Source organism: Etheostoma spectabile, chromosome 20 (genome assembly GCF_008692095.1).
Source record: "Etheostoma spectabile isolate EspeVRDwgs_2016 chromosome 20, UIUC_Espe_1.0, whole genome shotgun sequence".
In the NCBI taxonomy this organism is placed as follows: Eukaryota; Metazoa; Chordata; class Actinopteri; order Perciformes; family Percidae; genus Etheostoma; species Etheostoma spectabile.
The window spans coordinates 1,485,555-1,508,186 of NC_045752.1; the positions used below are offsets into that span (position 1 = coordinate 1,485,555).

The window sequence follows — 22,632 nt, forward strand, 5'->3', positions numbered from 1 at the left end:
TCATAATGAGTCAGCCGTCTCTCTGTGAGTAGCGTCCATCACACTCCCTCTCGCAGTTATAAATAGCCTATGTGACAATAAAATTTGTTTTGGTTAAAATCAACAAATAATCGTGAGAATAATCGCGATCAAAATTTTGATCAAAATAATCGCGATTATCATTTTGGCCATAATCGTGCAGCCCTACTATGAATGTATTTTAAGGGTTTTCCTGTAACGTTTGTGTTTTTATATGTTTAAAAATAAATATCGACATCGCAAAATTCATGCTCAATATAGCAGTAATACATTTTGTCATTATTGTGCAACCCTATTCTAATAGCATTTTAATATAATCCATTTAACCTCTTAGATTCTTCACATCCTCTCTGCTCTCTGGTAGGGCGACTCCACTCATCTCAGGCAACTTTGTCACCAGTCCACTGTACAGCACCGACATCACACCTAAAACAAATGTGAGAAACTTCTTAGAGACTGAAACAGATATCTTAAATTGGTAAGTTTAATTTTTTCTCCTATGTATCTTTTCAGAAAGCTAAGAGTGTTTGAAAGACATGTTGGCAGGTATAGTAAGATAGAAATTTACCATAAAGAAAACGAGGCCGCTCCTGTCAGATACTGGCCAGTCTATAAAGCAGAAATTGGGGCCACGATTGCTCCAATGTCACCGTCTCCAATGACATACTCAAATTTCAGTGAGAATTTGAGTCAAATCAAGCCACAATCAAGTAAGACACTCAGAGCGTGGGTGCAAATTCTACAAACCTTTAACTTCATTTACTAATTTCACTTTGCTGTGTGATTTCTCCAGCTTTGCTGCTTCACAGGATGCTGTGCAGGACTATCAGCAACTAGAAGTGAGTTACTGACGCAACTTTTTATTTTTATTTTTAATTCACATCGTGGCATTTCATTTTTTTCTGACTGTGGCCAATGTAATACAGGTGCAGTGGGATGCCTCTCTCCAGCGTTTGGATGATGAGTTACAACTGGGCGCTGAAATACTGGTGGGCAACCATCAGTCAAAATATACTTCACCAGATACATCTCTCATTGATGCCAAAACAGGAGGGTAAGTTTGATTCATTTGTTTTTACGCTTTTATAAGTTATTAAACTAAACCCTGTGACATTATCTGCCAAAACCTTTGTGTTGCTGTGGCCTATTTTGCATTTAAATATTTTACTGTTTCTGTGTGTCTTGCAGAACAGTGACATTAGAGAAATATCTTGGGAAAGATAAAAAAAGACCCTGCGGATTTTGGTCTGTCAGTTCTCCTGACTACTGGGCCGTCTCCACCTTAAAGATCTGGAGAAGAATCAGGTAAACACCAAACACTGGAGAGATAATGTCTACTCCATAATTTAGTTTAGTTTTAAGTACACAATATGTTATAAAATATATATAAAATATATATATATTTTAAGAAGTGAGTTAATAAATGCACAGCAAGGTCTACTGTTGCACAATCGGGTCTCTCAGCAGATGTTTTCTACGTCAGGGTGTCAGGTACAGCAGGTTTGGTGACCTCAGTTAGTCACCATCCTTTCTAGCTCTTTTGGCATTGTATTTTAGTTGTAGCTCTTACTGGTCTGGTCTCCAGAGGTCCTCTGCATCCTTTTTCCTCTTTACAGACAAACTGTAAAATTAGGAAATAATAGAAGTAAACGGCTCATCTCTGCATGTCTAAGAGTGAAAAGCTGGAGTTGTGCTGCTATGAAGTTTCATTTACTTTTTTACTTTAATATAAATTGTATTTTATAGGTTGTTACTACTGTACTGTGTACTGTGTACAGCCCATAACCTTCTGTAAAAATCTGCACCAGCTTCAATCAGACCCAGCAGCGGCTGTTTTTGTTCTATGCGTTTTTTCTGCCTGATGAATTCCGGGAGAGAGCCTGTGTGAGACAAAGCAAATTAATTTAATGTCTGAAAGTCTGTTTGGGTACCTTCTTTACATCTTACAATTGACAGGCCTCCCGCTTACCCCCACTCATGGTACCACCATAAATCACCTGTCAACTGCAGAACACGCTGTCTGCATGTCTATTTTTATGTGCACTTGTCTGGCCCCTCAAAATGCTGCCTACCTTCCCTGCTCCCTTCTCGCAGAGATCCAGCAGCGCTTTTCTATTTTCTACAAAAGGTGTGAGAGCTTTCACCGCAGTCGGGTCTGCTCTATCAGCCATTTTCTTTTGTTCGTTTTGTAAAAGTTTCATAAGATATGCAGCTTCTTATCTTATCAGTGCACCGGAGTGAACAGTCTCTCCACTTTGAGGAAATGGGGAAACAAAACGATTTTCTTTTTGAGCCCATTTAAAGGGACACAGATTTTACTCATGAAGATCAGTTTACTAGACATAAGTACTACCGCTTGTGTGAATGGTTGTATAATGTCTTCGGTGGTTCTGGAAGGAACTTTGTCAGGTCTGAGAAAATAACTCGGTTGACAACAGACACATTTTTTAGAAGTTTAAAAGAACCAAATAGGAAGGGTCTAATAAGAAGAAGCTATTGGTTGTATTATGGGAAATGTATGATCCAGTCTTTTTAGAAGAAAAAAAAAATCTGTTGCCTGTTAGTCCCCCAACTTTTTAGAAATGCAATACTAAATTGCTAGTTGCCCCCAAATGTCTTTTAGCTCATTTTAGCAAATTGCGAAAACGCAATTTTCACTTATGTTGTGGGTAAAATAACTCTGCTACAACCTCATCCAGAATTGTGAATAAAGGTGCAAAGTAGGAGGAGGAGGAGCAGCAGGTTCTGGAAGTCTTGCCATTCTCATTGTTAATATAATATATAACATAGAAACACGGTAGGAATCTTGTTTTGTCCATCAGCTTGTAATGGAGGACATCTTTAAATACTACAATACCCATAAGCCTTGCCTGCTGTTTCTATGGAGAAGTCAGTCAGATGCACACATTTCAAAATGCTTTGTTGTTGCAGTTGTGAACAAAACACAGGGTAGCGTCTGAATTATGAAAAAAGTTAAACATATTTTTTCTAAAGGGTTTTTTCCTTTTATTTAAAACATCTGAGGAGAGACATTAAATGAGAGAGGGGGGGGGGAGGGATGACATGCCGCAATGGAGCTTGGGTCGGATTCTAATCTGGGTCGCTAGCAGGGACCGAGCCTACATGGGACGTGCACTATAGCAGGTGAGCTAGAGGCCGCACTTGAACAGCTTTTTAAGCTCTGATTGGATGTCTCTTGCAGAAATGCACTTTGCGAGGGCCGGTATACCTTTATGACAGTATGATGACCTTCAGCAAAAATATCACGGTGTCACGGTATTGCGGTATCGCAATTCCAGCTTTAAAATAATACATTTAAAACAAATTATAAAAAAAAATATGTTTTTGTAAAATTGTTTTTTATTTTTAAACACACTGCACACTGACAGGGACAGGGATTTCTAAACTATACTTTCTGTCCTTCAACACTAAAAAATGGTTCATACCTTATGAACGGTATGACAGAAAATGTTAGTAGTTTTTGAAACCGTGACTTATTATATTCTGTCTACAGTCTTGTATCTTTTTGAATTTTTTTTTTAATCAAAAAAATATATTTTATAACACTGTTGGTAATCGTTTGTATTGATGATCAATCAGGGCAAGCATTTTCTAAGCGTTAGAAAATGCATGCTGCTGAGTTGTAGTTGGCCTGTTGCAGCTACTAAAATTAACTTTTTTTTTTTTTTTTTTTAAATCTTGACATATCGGGATCAGTCACTGAGCACAAAGCCAGCGTTTTTCTTTTTATTGCTAGGAAGCTCACATGAGGCTGATTTTCCACATTAGTTGCAGCATTAATCAACTGACTCCATTTCCAAATCTCTCTGTTCTTGGCATCCATCCTCCTCGACTTCCTGGAGGTGTTTGCCATTGCTCTCCTCTATGTGGTTCTCTTCTGGCTCCTGGACACCCTCAGAGAGTCCTTGCGATTGGCTAACAACTTTTTCTGTGGCTATGACATGAGAGATTGTGAAAGAGCGGTAATCTCCTTCAGGCGGCTCTGCTCAGCCTTCAGCTTAGCCAGCTCCCTGGTCAGGGGAGTTTCGGCTGTCGGTGTCCCGGCGGGGGCAGCGGGGGCAGCGGGGGCAGGAGCTGCAGTATTGTGTGCAGCGTCATCTTCTTTAGGGGCTTTAGCGGTCTCCAGCTCCTCGGGGCCCTTCTCTGTTGGTTTAGTAGGGTTGATGCCTGGTTGACTTCCAGCCCCCTGCACCTTCTCGTGAAGACTCTTTCTCTCCTCTTGCAAAGCCCTGCACAGATTCTCAAGCTTCTGGTTCTTGGTCATGATAAGCTCAAATTCCTTTTCCTTGATTGCTTTCTGTAAAGGATTGAAATGCATGAATAGTATTTTTTAAAAGTGAGGGCATCTTTGTCTTGGTCTAGTAAAAAGATACCAACAATTAAACCCTTGTATTGGGCTATAAATGACAGAGGAAAAGATTTTTCTTACATCTGCCACCATGTCAAGGAGACTCTTGTTGCAGCCATCAAAGCGGGTCTTCCATGACTGGCACTCTTTGTCCATCTTTTTCATTTTCTTGGCCATCTACATCACACAAAAGAAATCACATTACTAAGTACACAATCAAAGCCACTTCTAAAAATAACTGCCGCAATAGTGTGTAGAAATATACAGTCTGTCAGATTTAGTGTAAGTATAAATCCCATGGGATTGTTTTCTCTTATTCCTGTTTTTATCACGTTTTTATTCCCAGATAAACATAGTAATCTAACCAATATCCTGAAGCTGACTTCAAAGATTCTTTGCAAGTGTTCTTACTTTGTCCATGTCCTGTTTGAAGCCAGTGTAGACACTGTTACTCTGAGATACAGTGCCCTGGAATTCATCAAACTTTTTGGAGTACATATCAAGCTGAGGAGAAAAAGTGAGAAATACATTATGCAATATGTGCATCTAGAAAAACAAGTCAATTTTGCTCATGATGCCCTGTCACTGTACCTGGATCTTCATATCTTTTTCCTGCTCCTTCATGACCTTCACTTTCATTTTATACTCTGCTACCTGTTTTAAGAGCTGTGGAATTTGATAAAATGGTTCATGCATGAAAAGGAGCATTAGGGGAATAGAATTGCAAAAATGTTATTAAAAATTATTGAAGCACTCTACAAATCTGATACACAAAAACGTACAAGCTCTTTTTCCAGCTTGTGCTTCTCCTCCGTCTCATTCAGTATCATGTTGGCCTGCGTGAGTTTGGTTTCCAGCAGCTTTTCTTTCAGGTCTCTGTGTTTGAACACCTTTTCCAGGTTCTGGAAGACAGTTGGGTGAATTTATGAGAGAAAGCTGTTTCATTTCTTGCTCAGGGAGTCTTTGGCTGCATAAACCTGAAATACTGTAACTAATAAAAGCAAGCCCTGGGTGTAATGTGCAAATATTGTGTGTGCTTGAAACTGGCACGGAGGGCCAGATGTGTGAGGTCTTAGATAAGTGTAGTTCAGGTAGTGTCAGGCAGATTTGCATGTATAGATCAAACTTTTTGTGCCTCTGTATTGAACCCATGTATGCTCAGTAAGCGGCAGGATCCATACCGCCTCTCGCTGGTCGTACTGTGTAATGAGCCCCTTGAGTTTCTCTGCCAGAGCGCTGTTCTCCTGGCACAGCTTGGTGTTGCGGCCGCTGTGTTCCTCAATTTGGGCCTGAATATCACTAAGCGTCCCTTGGAAATGGGTGGTGATCTCTTTCCTCTTCAGGTCGTCCTCTCTGCACCTCTGCAGGGTCTCTTCCTGCATTTCAAGCATGGATATTTAAGCTCAAAACAACCATGTATGATACATTTGCAATTTGCACAATGATGAAGAACTAGGCATCATAGCTTGTCCTCTTTATTTCATATCTGTGGCGTCCTATTGTGGCCTTTAACCCCCCCAATGTAGCACAAGTAGACTTTATATTTTACAACTACCTTTTTCTGTCAGATTGTTCATAGGTCGCGACATTTCCGACCGCACTTAAAGCCAGCTTCATTTCACGGAGAAAGAAAAGAGAACAGTGAGACAGATCGACTGTGTTTTGTTGTTTGGCAAATATTCAGCTGTTATACAAACTCCTGGGGTGTACAGAGCTTGTACCAGAGTACCAAACAGCAGTACCAAACATAGATTTTTTTTGGCACCTATATCACATTGCGCATCACCACAAGCTTGTACACATAGAGGCCTCAATGAAGAGAAGAGAGACCATCGCAGAGAAGACCACTTTAAAACCTATTTTATACAGTCTGTTTAAAACTCACAGTAGAAAGAAGTAGCGTTTGTGATGCAATCGGCTCGAAGAATTAAATGAGACTCAAAGTCATTAAAAAAAAATCTGTAAATCAAGATTGTGATTTTATGATTAATTGTGCAGGACCAGCTTGATGTAGGGTTGTGATTCTCCAAAAGTTGAGTTTGTCTCAACTTTTTGCCGCAGGTATGCTGCATTTTTTTGCGTGTTCCCCCTGCGGCAAACCCCGCCATAGTCTGAACCCGCTACTCTTATTTAAAATGAATGGAAAGACCTGCGTTTGTCTGATGTCAAACGTAGGCTGTGTGGATCCCCTCTAACAACAAATGAGAATTTCAGTAGCTCAGATTTGATACCGTGCTTCTAAGAGATTTGGTGTTTAGTTATTCATACACAATACTAAAATGACGGTAGTTGAAGTACCTTTAAAGTCTTGTTGTGCCTCTGCAGCTCTCGGCAGAGCCCCTCCAGTTTACTGCGCGCCAGCACGGCCCGGCTGTGCTCGCTCTGCAGCTGATCCTTCTCTTTCATCACCTGGAGCAACTTCTTCTGCAGAACCTTGAGCTGCTTCTGGTCGCTCCGATGCTCTTCCAACTTCAGAAATACACAGAAACATCCAGACACATGCCCACAAGGGAAAAGATGCCACTTGTATATGTTCTCCTTCCAATTTTCTATATTCATCCTCTTACCAGCTCAGCATGCTTCTTGATGATGGCTTCCAGTTTCTGTTCTGGAGTGTTGAGTTTGTTCAAACTTTGCATCAGCAGCATGGCTTCCTTCCCTGAACAGCCACAGAGAATTTCACACAAATTAAACGTCAGTCACAAGCCAAGTTTAAACTTAATTCATTTTGATTACCTCATAGCATGAGGATTATAATACAATGATATGTACACCTAAAGTTACTTATCAAAAGAAATTATTTTGTAATAGGGCTTATGAGAAATCTATTGCCAACTGTAAAAAGCATATAGATACAACTTTACCTGCTCATCTGTTGCAGATAGATGCACTTCCACGCATTACATCTCTGCTTACACACCTATCAATTTCAGTGCAACTTTGCTGACTGCAATCTTTGCTGTCTGAGCTAAATGAAACCTACCTCAGCCAAAAATTAATAAAATATTTTTTTAGAAAAAACAAGACACCTAGGTTTTTGAGCATCTTCTTCTCCAGTTTCTGCTCCTTGCGGGTGTCGGCTTCTTTGACGGCTGTGACCTCCTCTGTGTCCTCTGGCTCAGCGGGACTCTGCTCAGCCTGGTAGGTGCTAATGATGTCCTCCAGCTGCTGGGCCAGGTCTTCTGTCAGGTCAATGTGCTGACCCTCGGCTGGCAACGCCTCGGGACCCATGGGTGCAGGACAAGCCTCCATTTTTCTGCGCTAGAACTGAGAGGGAAACGGTTGGTTTTCGATAATGAACCTGAAGAAGAAGTGATATTTGAAAATATCTGTTTTTTTGCGATTAATTTCATGGATTTATATGACAACCTCCGACCAACCACTGTCTTCCAAATCTATGGCATGCTTTTGAAAGCCTAATTTTGAATAATACTTAAAGGAGAATTCCGGTCGATTCCAACACGTAGCTCTGTTGTTTGTAAATATGGAGTGCTGTCAGTAGACAGAAAAATGAAAACAGTCGGTGCTGCCTACACCGTGTTATCCTCGTGCTAGAGTTAGCACCCAACAGGTTTAAACAAGGCAAGTTTTAAACGTGTTTTTATGATGTTCAAAGTGAATACAGTGAATCTGACTACAGTAGATGTGAAAGAAATGCATGAAAGTTGTGCTAATTTAGCTGAGACAGCTGACAGTTAGAGAGCTAAGGGACCGTCTCCAAACTACAACACAGAAAAGAGATAAAACATAAATACGTAGGCTATCAATTTAATGACAAAAGAAGGCAGTGCATATACTTATTTTTGAAAATATGTTTGCATCTCTTTTCTGTGTTGTAGTTTGTAGACGGTCCCTAAGCACTCCTTGCAGTATCAACACCGGAATTAAACACAGCTGAATTAGCACAACTTTTATGCATTTCTGTGACATCTCCAGCCGTCAGATTCACTGTGTTCTCTCAGAAGGAATCACTGCACATGGGTAGGCACATTTAATGACATTTTAAATATGTTAAGAGGCTAAAAATACATTTAAAACTTGCCCTGTTTAAGGTGCTAACTCTAGCAGGATAACACGGTGTAGGCAGCACCAATTGTTTTTGTTTTTCTCTCTACTGACAGCACTCCACATTTACAAACAACAAAGCTATGTGTTTCGACCGGACTCAACTTCTGTTTAACTGAAATAAGATCTACTCACTTTAGGCTGTAAGAAAAAGCTTTGCAATTGGCCTTTTTCACAGCGGACATTTTTACCATGTTGACACTTGGTTTTAAAATGTGTCCATGGGCAATTGGATCTGAGAAACATTTGACCACACATCTTTTGTAGTGTAACAGAAAAATACGTCATTAATGCAGGATGTGGTGGTTGTTTAGGTGACAGTGCGCCAACGCCCAATTTTACGATGAGTTTAATCATTGTTTTGCCCTATGGAAGGAGATTGTTGGATTCAGCTGATATGGCATATTAGCAGTTGTACCTATACAACCAATAATGTGCGATGTGTCTCTACTGTCCACTTGGGTTTGGATCACCAAAACCCATTTTAAAACAAGTGTAAACAGTGTCTTTGATTTTTCATAAGCACAGTGGTAAGATGGCTCTGTTCTGAAACCCTGAATCATTCATTTTATTATTTACACCTGTGCTTTTTCTAATGTAACCGTGACGTAGACCTAAAAGGCTAAACTGATGAATCAACCGGGTTGAATTTACAGATTAGGGCTGCAGCAAGTAGTTGATTAATCAATTAGCCAAAGACAAGTAATTGGCAACATTTTTGATGACGATGGTGATAATTGTTTTAATATTTTTACAAGCAGTGATGCAAAGTATTTGCTGGTTCCAGCTTCTCAAATGTGAGGATTTATTAGGGTTGGGATGAGACTCCCAGCTCACAAGACTAGACACAAGATTGGGTTCACGAGATCAATGACAAAACGAGATTTTAACACTGTTTTACAGAAAACTTCGAAGAAGAAATAAGACTGGAAAAAGAGGCCTTTATTCAATCGAAAGTTCCAAAATGAAAAACCAGCACTGAATGCCTTTGCCACAAACTCAAATGAATGGCTTTTCTCCTGTATAACTAACAGTTACACTGTTACTTATGCTATATGTTCAGTGGAGAGATGGCAGCTGTACTCTCTAATGCTAAGTACTTTATTTCTTCCTCAGTCGTTCTGTAAATGTAAACTCAGAGTCAATCTTGGACAGTGGGGATTTTATATGCTAATTTTGAGGCTGCGGTTCTGCACTTGTGTTCTGATATGGCAAGACACTTTTTACCTTGCCGAGAAATCTCATACGTTTTAATCTTGCTAAAAATCCTAGAGGATTTTCTGCTTTTCTTTGTGATATGTGAAAGTTAACAGAATATCTTTGGATGTTGGACTATTGGCTGGACAAATCAGATCATTTGAAGACACCACATAGGACTGTGGATATTTATAACGGGTATTTTCATAATTTTTTTGACCAAATGATTAAATAGCACAATACTAATAGTATTTCATAATGAAAGCCAAAATGAAAAATAAATGAATAATCACCATCTCCCTCAGCAAATACCACCGTGGTACCTTTTAGCAAGGCACAAAGAAACAGCTGTATATTCTGTGCTGAAGGCGCTCAGGGAGAAACATTAGATGCTTGTTTTTTAAATAAATGCACCAACTACGCCCATACAGTATTTTCTTTTTCTTGACTGCATATCATCTTTAATATCAAAACAGGAAAAACAATGTTGTCTTTTGTGGCTCTGAGAGTTTCAACTTCGGTCAATTAAAGATTGCAAAGCGTATTATTGTACCACAGTGATTGTGCCTGTCTTATGATGTTAGGGCTCACAGCCAGAGCCTGTTTACGTGCATAAAATTAGTGCAGCCTTCACACTGCTTTCACAAGCAGAGCACATAGCACCTGTCCCAGACCCCACAGGCTATTTTAGGAACTTCTTTATATGGGCAAGTTATTTATTTATTTCCAATCCACTCTTATTGATGTCAATGTCAGTGGCTGTGTGTACAAAAGCTGCATTTCCAACTCTGAAAAACATCGGTATTAAGGTATAAGTGACCTCATCTATATTCAATATAGATATCTAAAGGAGGCAGATATCCAAATGAAAATTCAGTGACTGTAAGAAAGGGAATTATTGATTGTTTTTTTTCCCCTGTCCAAGGAAACAATAGTCAGATAATTTAAACAAATATTAAGTAGAAATAGTTTTTGCTCATACAAAAGGAATCTCTTTCCATTCTGTTAACAAATGACACAGGCAAGCCTCAATTGAGTCTCACTCCTTGTCAGTTTTTACAAAGCTTCAGATAGCAAATTCAAACAAATAGTTATTAGTACCTTTTTAGAATAGGAAGAGCACAGAAGCACAGAATTTAAGGTTATTGTGTATGCTATTTAAGTGTAAATGTCCCTAAAGAAGCAGGGTAACGAGCAAACAGGGTCTTACCAGGACAGAGTGGGGAAAGGAAGAGTGTTGAGGGGCTTGGGACAGGCTGCCACCACAGATACAACAGCTGTGATAAGACCACCTCAAAATAAACCAGAGGAGCACATGCAGCTCACTCTGAGCACAGAGAGAGGACAGAGGTACTGTCTCTATCCAGGACACCTCATAGCGCTCCTTTGATTGTAATCTAAGCAGGAACGTATGCAATCCAAATGCCTTCTCAGCAGCCATTTTACGCCTCTGCTGCTTTAAATCATTGCAGTACTGATTTTATTTTAAACCGGGGTGCTGTTAACAGCCACATAATTATTCTAACAAATGGGCCTGCCAGCCATAGTCACTGAGCCGAAGAGAGAGAGAGAGAGGGAAAAAAAACAGTTTTTCTGTTTGGCCTGAAATAGTACAGACCTCCCAAACCCAGAAAAGAGCCGGCTCTAAGCTCACAGCTCTTTTCCTCACTTAATATATGCTCCACACATGCAGTGTGGGCTTTGCTGAATTTGACGCAACCTGAAAGTGGTTGAATATTATCCACAAGGTGAGAACTATTTTTGGAAGCATTCATTTATTATTCTTGTTCCGTGTTATGGCTGCAGTAATCATTTTTCACCAGAGGATGTCACTGGTAGGAGTCTCACCAATTTTTCACTCTGGAGAGACTTTTTTGATCTCCGCCTCAAGATAAACTGTGAATGATTTCATCTGATTCCATTGCGCTAATTTACGCATGACTTATGCAGTAGGAAAGGTATGGAAGCCATTTTGAATTATTAGGCTTAAAAAAAAGAAATAAACTGCAACACACATCCTTGGGTTAGAAGTATATTCTTTTAAAACAATTTTGAATTTAATCTGAAAAAGTAGAGCACCAAACAATAAAGTCCCCATAGCATAAAATAGGCACTCCGTCCTGACTAACCGGTTTTGATGCAAATAGCTAAACAACAGATTGGCTACTGAGGTTTTTTTTCTTCTTCAAAAGATCTTAGCGGAGAGGTAAAATGATTTGTCCTGTGTTTTACAGGGAATTTCATAGACATGAGAGGCACCAAGCAGTTCAATTAATATGAATACACAATAAAAACAATCTGAATACATACTGTTTGCAAAAGCAAATAGAAGGCTTCACTTTCCCTTCACATTTTATGAGCATTCTGCACTGTTTATCACGACAAAATAAATTACATGAAATCAAAGCTACATACATCTTCAGAAACGGGAAACACAAAATTAAAGCAGTGCACCTTTTTTATGTAAACATGAGTGAACAAGTGTTTTCTGATTTTGAAATCCATTCTGAAACTGGTAACATAACATATTGAAGATATGAATACATGTCTTTTTTTTTAAAGATGAGACACATGGTGTTAGCAATCAACACTGTGCTATTTTCGCCCTCATTAAACCTCCACTACATCAACTGCAGACTTTTTCCCTCTTACAGAGATATAAACAATCCACATAAAAAGTTTTCAGAATTCAACACTGCAAAAATAGTTTAAATCATAGAAATACACGCGTGTATATATACAGAGAAGAAGTAATGCATTTCTTGAATGATTACTTTTGAGCTGAAGCACAGCAATAGTCAACCAACTCACGCTGTTATCATTACTTTAGTATTACAGTAAGTGATATTGATTTATCCAGTTACACTTGAAAGCAAGAAAACATACTATTGACTGATCATCATAGCCCCTTGAATTTGTGTGCAACATGTTTCACAAAATGAGAAACGTGAAAAAACGACTGGAATGTTTCAAAAACCACAAGATAACACAACATGTTTTACTCCCTTATTTTCACTGACCACGTCAGTTAAACATCAAAGATGAAAGGATGAAAGTGCATTGTCAAAACTCATAAAGTTCTTATGGTCATCTGTATAAGAGAGAGAAAAAACGCTGTTTAATCAAAGCAAATACATGAGATCAAAGCAATGCCAGCGTGGCTCACTGCATAATTGCATCACTGCTGCATAAGTACAGATATACCATATAAATAGTAGTCAAATATTTACCAGTATCAATAAGTGCTCACGTTCTAATATATAAATACATCTTACAGTATTCATAATTACATATTAACTTCCTCTATTTTTGTGCAATAGCAAATCCCATGCATTTTTACCAAGATAAAAACCACAACATTTAGAAAAATGCAACATAAGAAACATTTTTTAAGATTGTTTCACATAAATCAAGCTGCATCCGTCTGTCAGTAGAACTGATGTAACAAGAAAGAAAAAGCTTTTCTTTGAGCCAACTCTTTGACAGCACCGACACTTCTGAATAAAGAGTACCTCGACATGTTTCCTTATTCAACAACAACCTCCTCCATAAAAAAAAAAATTTGAAAAGCAAAATAAAGGCACAGACCCTTGCCGCTTGATTAGAAGCACCAAACTGCACAAGAAGCGTCTACTTTAAATTTGGTCAGACTGTTTCATAATACACATACTTTTCCCCTTATAAATAGTCTTTATTTACTGCACTACTGCATCACACCTTGATATAGTTACATTAAACAACAGTCTATTTTCAAAGTACACATACAGTAAAATACACTTTTTGTATGCATCTAAGAAGGAGTATATGTTAAGGACATTTGTACAGAATCCATAAATATAATTTATTTGCAATTGTACGCAAACTACTATGTCAAACAAAGGCAAATTAGCATAATATCTTTCCATATTGCACCTTCACCCTAGAATGATTCTCCACCTTGCAAGACTTCCTGCTGCTCATCCAATCATTTTTAAAAAAGTCTCTGAAGAGAAGAGCACATCAGACAGGGTCTGACATGGGTTTCTTCTTCACTGTGAAGGTTTGACTCTCCACTCAGATTTAAAAGGAGCTGTCTGGAGTATGTGCAAGACCAGAAAAAGTGTTATTATATTGCCTCTAATAGGATAAAGATAAAGGTTATATGCCTAAAGGGCTGAGGACGACAAGGTTGCAGCTGTAGCGGGGGGGGGGGTTCGTGGATCAAATCAAGGAGACAGAAATAGGGGGGTTTCAGTGAGGGTCCTCTGTGGTAATCTTCAACGACTCAATGGCTTTCAAGCAGGTCTGGACATTCTCCTCCTGTCTACTGTCCATGACGCCCCCGGGGTCAAGGCTTGTCTCCTGAGCAGCCTGATGGGAGGACAGCTGGTTCTGGACTCTGATGTCCTCTCCTCCAGACTCAGGCCCGTGGACAGATCCCTCCCTGCTGCTGCAACGCTGGCCCTCACTGCTTTGGGGGCTTGGAGCCGAGGAGGGGGTGACATCAGTGCTGGAGGAAGGCGGGGAGTGTAACATCTGGAGCCCTCCGACAGGAACCACGGGGAGCAAACTGTGCGCCTGCTGCTGGGAGTGAAGAGGGAGGTGGCTGAGGATGTTCTGGTGATGGGAACTGGCAGCACCAGGCAGACTGGAAGCCAAGCTTCTCCTTTGATCCTGAAACGACATATTGGCAGCGTCAGGAGCAGTTTAACATCGCCAAGATCATTTCTCATGTGAAAATATATTGCAGTTAGCAAAAATGCAGAAATGTGAGAAATAGAGCGTTCATACAGCACTTGGAGAACACATGCGCTCACCACAACGAATGAGCAATGAGGCTTGTGTCAACAAATGCAATGAAATGACCAAAACCAACAAGAAGTGCTTCGGAGAGTGCAGACCTCTGCCAAGGCCTTGACCATCTCGCAATGTTAACGAGTGAAACATCATTTGTGTATCCAACCCTATTTTTTAGAGGTGTAGTTGAATTGGGTGCAGACTGTTAATGATACATACCATCTCCATATCAAAGGCTCCTTGATGAGCCATCTCCATCTTTGCCTGGTGTCTGGTTTTATCACCACAGCCTTTGTGTTGGTGCGAGCCTCTCCGTGGTGAAACAGCCCTCAGCACAACTCTCTGCCGGCCTCTTACTGAGGGTTCTCGCTTTCCAGACAGCTCTGTTCCAGGAGACACGGGTCGTTCGATCAAGCCCGGGGAGAGGTGCTGAATGGGTGTGAAGCCAGGCGAGCCAGGCCTCAGCGGGGAGGTATCCCATCTGGGAGAGGATCGACCTCGCGGGGAGAGCTCTCGCCTCGGGGACGGGTAACGCAGACGTGAAGGGGATGGCTCCCTGATGGGAGACTCCCAGCCAGGAGAGAGCAGGCAGGAGGAGTAGGGGTCAAATAGGAAGCTGGCTTGGTCTGGAGACAGCATAGTTAGAGAGTCTTCGTCCATGGACTTCTCCCTCTGGTCTGTTGCAAGGACGGGGCGATGGTCCGAACCCGTCCGCTTGCCAGTGGACTGTTGGCGGACATCGGTGCCAGGCAGAGAGGTGAGGGAAAAGTTGTGGATAGCAGCGGTGGCTGTGACTGTCAGAGAGGTAACTCCACACGGCTGAGGACTTGTGCTTCTCGAACGCAGCTTTGGAGTGGAGTCCCCCTCGTATTCATCGTCCTCGTCATCGTCTTCGTCAATTTCGTCAACTTCTTCGTCCATGCCGTCGGAGTCGTCCGCGTCCGAGAACTGGTGTTTGGTTGTGACCACTACCTTGGTCTCTTGTTGGCTGTTGTCCACTTTAAAAGATAAACAAATCAGTTTAGATGGATTTATTCCTCTATAAGTCATACATGTGCAAGAATATAATACATGTCAGTATCTTACCATGCTCCTGTATCTCTGTGTCATCCATGGAGACTGACACTCCCAGTTCAAGACATTTCTTCATGTGTGCCTTTGACTTCATGTGTTTAGTCAGGTTTCCTGTAAAAAAAAAGTAAACATAGTAAGTTACCACTGTGCACTAAAGCAATAGCTGCATTTATTCTAATTCTATGTCCCTACAAATTAGTTTTTTCCTACTTCCAGTGGACACTGACAGTTTTAAGAGAGTCCAGCTCAGGAAATTCTTCCAGAAAAAAGTGAAGAGGAAAATGAGGAGAGAGTGCAACTGCTGAATTTGCACAATAGGGGCTCTATATAGCACTAAGAACTAGAGTGTTTACTGCTGCTGCTAATGTTTTCTTTAAAATCTGATACGGGCACACATTGTTTTTATTTTTTGTTGCAGATTTTCAAACATTTGTCAAATTTGAAATAACCACTGATAGACTTCCATTTGTTTTAAACAAAAAAACATAAATAGTGATTCTTTTGTATCACCTAAAAAGTCAGTATTAATTCATTCTATAAGCTTAAAGAATGCTCACCTTTAGTTTTAAAAGCAAAGTTGCAGACCCTGCAGATGTACGGTCTCACATCTGTGTGGGTCCTGATGTGTTTTTTAAGCATGCTCGGCTTTTTACAGCGAATGCCACACTCCTCACAAATGTATTTCCCCCGGCCTCGACCTCTGACATACACATAGTCTTCATTGGACTTGTATCTGGAAAGATACAAAGGAAGACACAGTCTTCTAATGAATACATACATTAAACAGTCCTGAAAAGGTAAAAAGAGCTTAGACGGACAGATAGTGTATGCATTAACATCCTAATATAGCTGCTGCATTTGCTGTCAGCATAACTGGGAAATGTTTTGATAACTAATATATTGACTGACCCTCCCTCAAAGATCTTAATGCGTGTTGGCACTGTTTGGGTGGTGGAAGCCTCCCTCTCTTTCCACTCCTCCTTGGCAGTTTTCACTCTGCAGCTGATGTCTTTCACCTTCTTCCCGTAGGTGATGTCCACCTCTTTGGGCTCCGGTTTCCTCTGCAGCTGAATCAGATGAACAAACATTTTGTTAACAGCCATTTTAAGTGGACACCGTATCGACACCGTAACATGATCCTTCCAATATTGTATGTCACACATGGAGTTACACAGCATGTTTTGCAAACATAAACTATGGTGCCGCTGTTGCCAGATTTGGTTAATTTTAATGTTTTTTATTTTCGGAAAGCTATGCTTTGCATGCTTTTAATGTCATAATAATATATCTGATCTTGATTTGCTGATTTGTTTGATTTGAAAAGCATCCCATTGCCAAGACACACGTTATTTTCGTTAATATAATATTTCAGTGTTTGGTATTTTTACTGCCGAGACATATTTTTTTGCAATGGGTAAATCCAGAGCAAGTTAGGAATTAAAGTTTAGGACATTGTAGTTGGCAGCAGGCAAATGATTTCCAGAAACTTGCCAATAGTGACCAAATCTTCTGTCAAAAGATCTGAAGTGTGAAGTTAGCCAAATTCTGGGTAATAATGTAATTTTAAACTTTCAACATTTAAAACTCTTCTCTCTTGCTGAAATGATAGACAACCAATGTAGAAAATTGCCCAGTGTTGCTTGATTGTAAATATTTACTATATATTACTATTACTATTACTATTATTAAATATATTACTTTACTAAGTAATAGTGATACTAGGCAAGACTATTTCAATATGGTATCAATGGGGCTTTGCTCTTAAGGTGCATTTAAGACATACTGTATGTATAGAAAAACTGCAGAGATGGGATGATTTTTTTACCTGTTCCATGGTCTGCCTCCACAGGATGAGGGATGACACCAGTTTTCCTGTGCCAGGCTGACACATGGCGGCCATGGTGTATATTACCTTGTCTCCCCTCTGTTTGGACTGCAGTAAAGCCAGAGCAGTATTAGTACTCAGCTCAAGAGGGTTCGGGTTGTGGGAGCTCACACACCAGGTGGCATACACGGAGGAGAAAGGGGCGTTGCTGTGAGAGCAGCTCGGCTTGGTGTAGTTGAGATAACACCAGCTCACTCCTGTCGTCGTGCGAAGACTTGGAAACTGAGACAACAGTCTTGAATGCTCGGTGTCTGAGATCAGGGTGTATTTACTGGGAATCAGCTGTGCCCCCATATCCATCTGCACTTGTTTCTCCATGCCAACTTCTTTCACTCCGCTCACTGATAACATAGAGTAGGGAGGTGAGCTGGTTTCCAGTGAGCTACTTTCCATTGCTGATTCAACTTCGTGGTCTGTGGCTTCTGTCACTTTTTGTTGAAGTGTGATAAATTTCCTTTATGTGAGTCATCCTGAGCATGAGGTAAGGATGCACCCTGCATCTCTGACCTGTGCCCCTTCTCTTCGCTCAAATTACATTTTCCCAACTCCACAGCACCCAGCTCCTCTACAATCTGCCCAAACATTCTTTCCTCTTTCACACGTTTTTGCTGCTTGACCTCCATGAAAAGGTCCAGGCTGCTAGCAGGGGAAAGCATCCGTTTGTTAGTGCCACCACTGGAGGCGTTAGTGGTTGAGATAGTTCTGGAGGTCAGAGAGAGAGGGATGCCTGTCTTGAGCTTAGCTGATGACAAATCAAGGGCTACAACATTGAGGGTGTGCTTCGAAGGTGGTCTGGTAAAAGCTAATGCATTATGAGAATCAAGATTTCCAGACAAACGTGAAGTCTGATTCTGAGAAGTGGACGTAGTGAAGCTAATACTGTCATACTGATTGTCGAAAATCTGTGATACTGAAGTGTATGTGATACTGCCATAGGATGGCACATAAGTCTGTATTCTTACAGGAACTAAAAGGCTCGGATGTGACAGCTGGGGAAATGTATTCCCGGTGGAGAATATTGGCAGAGCCTGTGGCAGAACAGCAACTGCTGTGAATGGGGGGGAAGTGCTGCTGAGGTACTGCGGAAACACTTGTGATGGGACTTGTATTACCTCAGCGTCCATATTCAATGACTCCTGTCGCACCAAGTTTCCCCTCCTTCTCTCCCTTACAGCCGAGTGGCCAGAGCTGATGTCCACGTGTCTAACTTTGGATGTAGGAGAAAGGCTGCCATAGTCAAATGATATGCTGCGTACCTCTGGGAACCCCTTGTGCAAGTTACACGGTGCCTGCTCTGAGGAGGAGCGTCTCATTTCATGTTGTTGACGCTGGTTGAGCACAGAGAGGGAGTGCCCACTCCCTGGCACTGCTAAGAGCTCCAGTGGTTTGCCAAATTCATCCTGCCTGGCTGGAGAGACGGACTTCAAACTCTCCTCCCTGTCAACAGAGAAGGTGGAGCTATAAGATAAGTTGCTGTCTTGGCTCGGGCTGCGGGAAAGACTGGTGCAGGCAGACTCAAAACTAGATTCACCAGAGGAGTGCTCGATATCCGCTAAGCGTAGCCTTTTCTTCTTTGGAGGGAGCTTTTCTGGAGGGAATTGTGCTAAAGTTTCACTCCTTTGAGGCCACTGAAACTCCTCCACATGCTTCTCTGGCTCCTTCACCTGCACCTCTGGAGCTTTTTCTGGACTGTCAGGCTCTACTGTGACCCTAATTTCTGGGACTTGTATGTTGGGCTGTCGACAAGTTTGGGCCCCATTTGAAACAATAGACTACTATCACTCCTTTCCAACTCATAGGATTCACTTGCCTCTATAGCTTGAAATGAAGAATTGCTATCCTGTCTCTGCCCATGATACTTGTATGATTCTGACTGTTCAGAGTGAGGCCTGTTAATTGAGTTTGTGTGTTGGATAACAGAAATTACATTTCCTAAGGTTTTCCGACCAGAAATTTCAGAGCTCACAGATATTTCCATGTCACACCTGTCCATCTGCATTAACAAACTTGAATGTCCTTTTCCTAATGCCATAAGGCCCACTGCAGCTTGTTTTAAATCAAAGTCCTTACTTGAATCAAGCATTTCTTCACACTGTTCATGAAGGCCTTCATATTGAACTGACGAATCTTCCTCTTCCCTCTTCTCTTTCCGACGCTTCCGTGTTGCCAGTTCCATTGCGTGTCTCTGATGGCTCATACTAGATGCCATTGAGTGGTAATTTTCCATTTCCAATCCTGAGGTTGAAATGCCACTCTCGCTAATCTTTCCGTGGCTGTCTGCGTCTGCGTGGCTATCATGTGCAGAGACCTCGAAAGCAGCTTGGCGCCTTAGTCTCCTCATGCCCCCAGTGCTTGTTCTCTCATCAAAAGAGTGGCTGCCTCTAAGGGCTTGAGGCATAGTTAGACACACTACGGAGGATGTTGGCATTGAGTTGCTTCTTATCAGAGTCCCCACATCAGAGCCAGTGTCTAACAGTGGTTCATTTACCTCTTCCCTCATGAATGACTTTGTGTTTATTTTGATCGACTCAACGGTGTCTTTTTCTTGGGTGAAAACGCGAGAAACACCTTTCTCCGAGTGTCTCCCGGTATATTCACTTGAATCTGTGCTACAAGCCATAAAAGCTGCCGTCTGTTTAGGGCTTGGCCTGTAGCACTTTCCAAACATAATTTCTTGATAGGACTTTGCGTTAGTGTTCGGAGGACCAGTCTGGTGCTCGGTACTTTCGGAGCGCGAGAAGTATCCGGAGTCCGTGCTGCCTTTGCTAGACTGACTTGGGAGGGACAGATTGTTGTCAGAGTCGCTGCTTCTTTTTTCAGACAGCCGAAGTGCAAGCCTCTGTTTGATTGTGCAAGATTGAATTGCACGGCTAGCCTCGGCAGAGGCGGGAGGCGTACTCATTTCTTGGTGCTGGGAGGAACCATCCTGAGCTGACATCGACGTGGCTCCCTTTTTCTGAGCAATGAGATTTAGTACTTTTACAGCAGTGTTATCTGAGCCCTCCACTGAAGAGTCTAACAGCAGCAGCGGGTCGTTAAGAGTGTCCTCGTCCGTGTCCGTGCTTTGCTCAGCATCAGAGAATAACTCGCCTTCCCCTTCAAAAGACCCATGGTCAGTGTTGGCATTGTAAGACCCAAGTTCTGATAGTGGCACTGTTCCAGCTTTGACTGAGTGAGCATGGGACTTTCTGTGTTTGTATAAATTACTCTTGGTTTTGAAGGAGAATCCGCAGGGGACACATGGATAGGGCCGTTCCCCGGTGTGTGAGCGAATATGTTTCTTAAGCACGCTGGGTTTGGCACATGCCCTCCCACAGTAATCACAAACATACTTCCCAGGCTTTTGTGGTTTCTGCTCCACCTTACATATATCCTCTGACAGCTGATCCATCCCTGAATGGGAACACTGTTGTTGGACTTCAGGTGAACTGGTGGGCTTCCTGTGAGATGCAGGTCCTGGGGACTGTGAAGAGACTTTCTGTCTGCCACGGGGAAACTGTTTTGTGGACTGTGGTGGATATGAAGACACCTCATAGTCTTGATGGCTTGTGGACTGGGCTTGGGAGTGCTGATCTTCTAATTGCAGTGATTTCCCTGAGTCAGACATTTCTTTGAAACCACACGTGTCTCTGCTCTGACCTTCTTTCAGTTGTTTGTGCCACCCCTTGGTTTCCAATTCGACTGATGGACTCATCCTAGTCTGTGCTGCTTCTGAGGTGCATTTTTTCTGTGCAACAACATTTATGTCCTGACCCTCAGCAGAGCTTTTCACCCCTGCAGTAGTTTCAAGTGACTCCATGAATCCAACTTTCTTTGGGATCAATTTTCAAGGACACTATCTGTTATGTGACTGTAGTGATATTGACATAAATGTGAATTGATTGTGGGGAAGGGTCACCTGAAAGAAATCAGACAGAAATTACAATTAGACAAATGTATGACAATAACCTAAACTAAGAGCTGATGGTTATCAAGTTAGATTACTCGGTTAGAGTTCAAATCCACTACTTCAGAGTGAGTTCTATTCGTGGCTGTTTCCCAGAAATCCTTCTAATAAAAAATCTGAACATACAATTTATATTACCAGCTTTTAAAAACCTAGGTACCGCAAGCTTGGCAGAAGCCCCTGTGAACGTGTGTAGGTATTTAAGGCACATGCTTTAACTGTAGCATACGTGTGATGATGTGTCTACCTAAACTCCTTTTGATCGGACATCTACTGTACATAAAACACCAAAATGTTGTACATAACTCTTTAACCCAATGCCAAGATCACATCATAACATGCTCAGGCTCCTTGTCCCTTGTAGGATTCAAACCCTGTCACTAGTGCCATCGTCTGCACACTTAACTGCACAGGACCACTAACGGTCGTGTACATAAACACGCCGGACTCCAACAAGAAACCTCATCATTCCTGCCGGATAAAGTGAATTGCTTTCGCGGCTACACTTACATGTCATACCATAGGGATGGATGGGTCTCCGAGGGCACGTCATTTCATCTTCTCAGTATCAAATGCTGTGTCCTCCCTAACGAGGTTATGTAAGATTATCTGGTTCAAACCCTCTGAGTTCCCCTTAATTAGGACATCCACCGACTCTCACTCTGTCTTTCTTTCTCGCTCACTCACTCACTCTCTTTCTTTGTTAGCGCACCACACACTCCTCAGGCATTAACCAGAGGATAGGAATCCAAGGTGACTCTCAAGATGCCAAGAGATGTTTGAAAGCAGTTGTAAGGATAATAATGTCCACTTGTGTGTGTGTGTGTGTGTGTGTGTGCGCGCGTGCGTGTGCGTTGCGTGTGCGTGCGTGTGTGTGTGTGTGTGTTTTATTTTTGCAAATGCCCCATTGCCTGTTTTGGCTGTTTATGGTTCAGTGGCTCTGCTTTCGGACAGAATTGAGGGCTTCTTCTATTCCAGAGCAGGATAGAAAAAAGATAATGATGGCTGGCGAGGGCTGCCTCAAATTGTAACAATCTATGTTTCAGCAGGCAGGTTTACAGAGGTGCCTTGGGGTAACAATATTTAGAGGCCTGGTAGGGAGCTCCACTTCAAGGTCGGTCTGACCTCATTGCTTAGTTTTCCATCCTCGGTGAGCTCTGAGGGTAGGGAAGGGGAATATGGGTGCAGAGTGACAGCCAGATAAGACCCTCAGAAACAATGCATACCTTTGAACTAAGCGCAACAGAGAGGGAACGCAGCTGACATATTTAGAGTCTCATCAAGAAATCTCTCAGCAGATTC

The 22,632-nt window shown here is 41.7% G+C and overlaps 2 protein-coding genes and 1 long non-coding RNA gene across 3 annotated transcripts in view; 1 reads left to right on the forward strand and 2 right to left on the reverse strand.

Annotated features, from left to right (window-relative positions):
* Nucleotides 1–22,632, forward strand: part of LOC116670400 (uncharacterized) — a 40,287-nt gene that overhangs the window by 11,351 nt on the left and 6,304 nt on the right. Inside the window, exons 2-6 of the long non-coding RNA XR_004327010.1 lie at nt 383–496; nt 812–857; nt 945–1,072; nt 1,207–1,323; nt 16,529–16,649. This is a non-coding gene — a long non-coding RNA (uncharacterized LOC116670400). The remainder of the gene's footprint in view (nt 1–382; nt 497–811; nt 858–944; nt 1,073–1,206; nt 1,324–16,528; nt 16,650–22,632) is intronic.
* Nucleotides 3,752–11,046, reverse strand: txlnbb (taxilin beta b). Its single transcript, XM_032500854.1, is given in 11 exon segments — nt 3,752–4,003; nt 4,006–4,336; nt 4,469–4,564; nt 4,799–4,891; nt 4,979–5,053; nt 5,170–5,289; nt 5,569–5,763; nt 6,686–6,856; nt 6,955–7,046; nt 7,417–7,654; nt 10,860–11,046. Coding segments are annotated over 10 exon segments (1,584 nt in total). The 5' UTR covers nt 7,640–7,654; nt 10,860–11,046; the 3' UTR covers nt 3,752–3,815.
* hivep2b (HIVEP zinc finger 2b) lies at nt 11,669–21,183 on the reverse strand. Its single transcript, XM_032500791.1, is given in 8 exon segments — nt 11,669–14,302; nt 14,645–15,423; nt 15,512–15,610; nt 16,057–16,232; nt 16,409–16,566; nt 17,325–17,839; nt 17,842–19,128; nt 19,131–21,183. Coding segments are annotated over 8 exon segments (5,490 nt in total). The 3' UTR covers nt 11,669–13,879.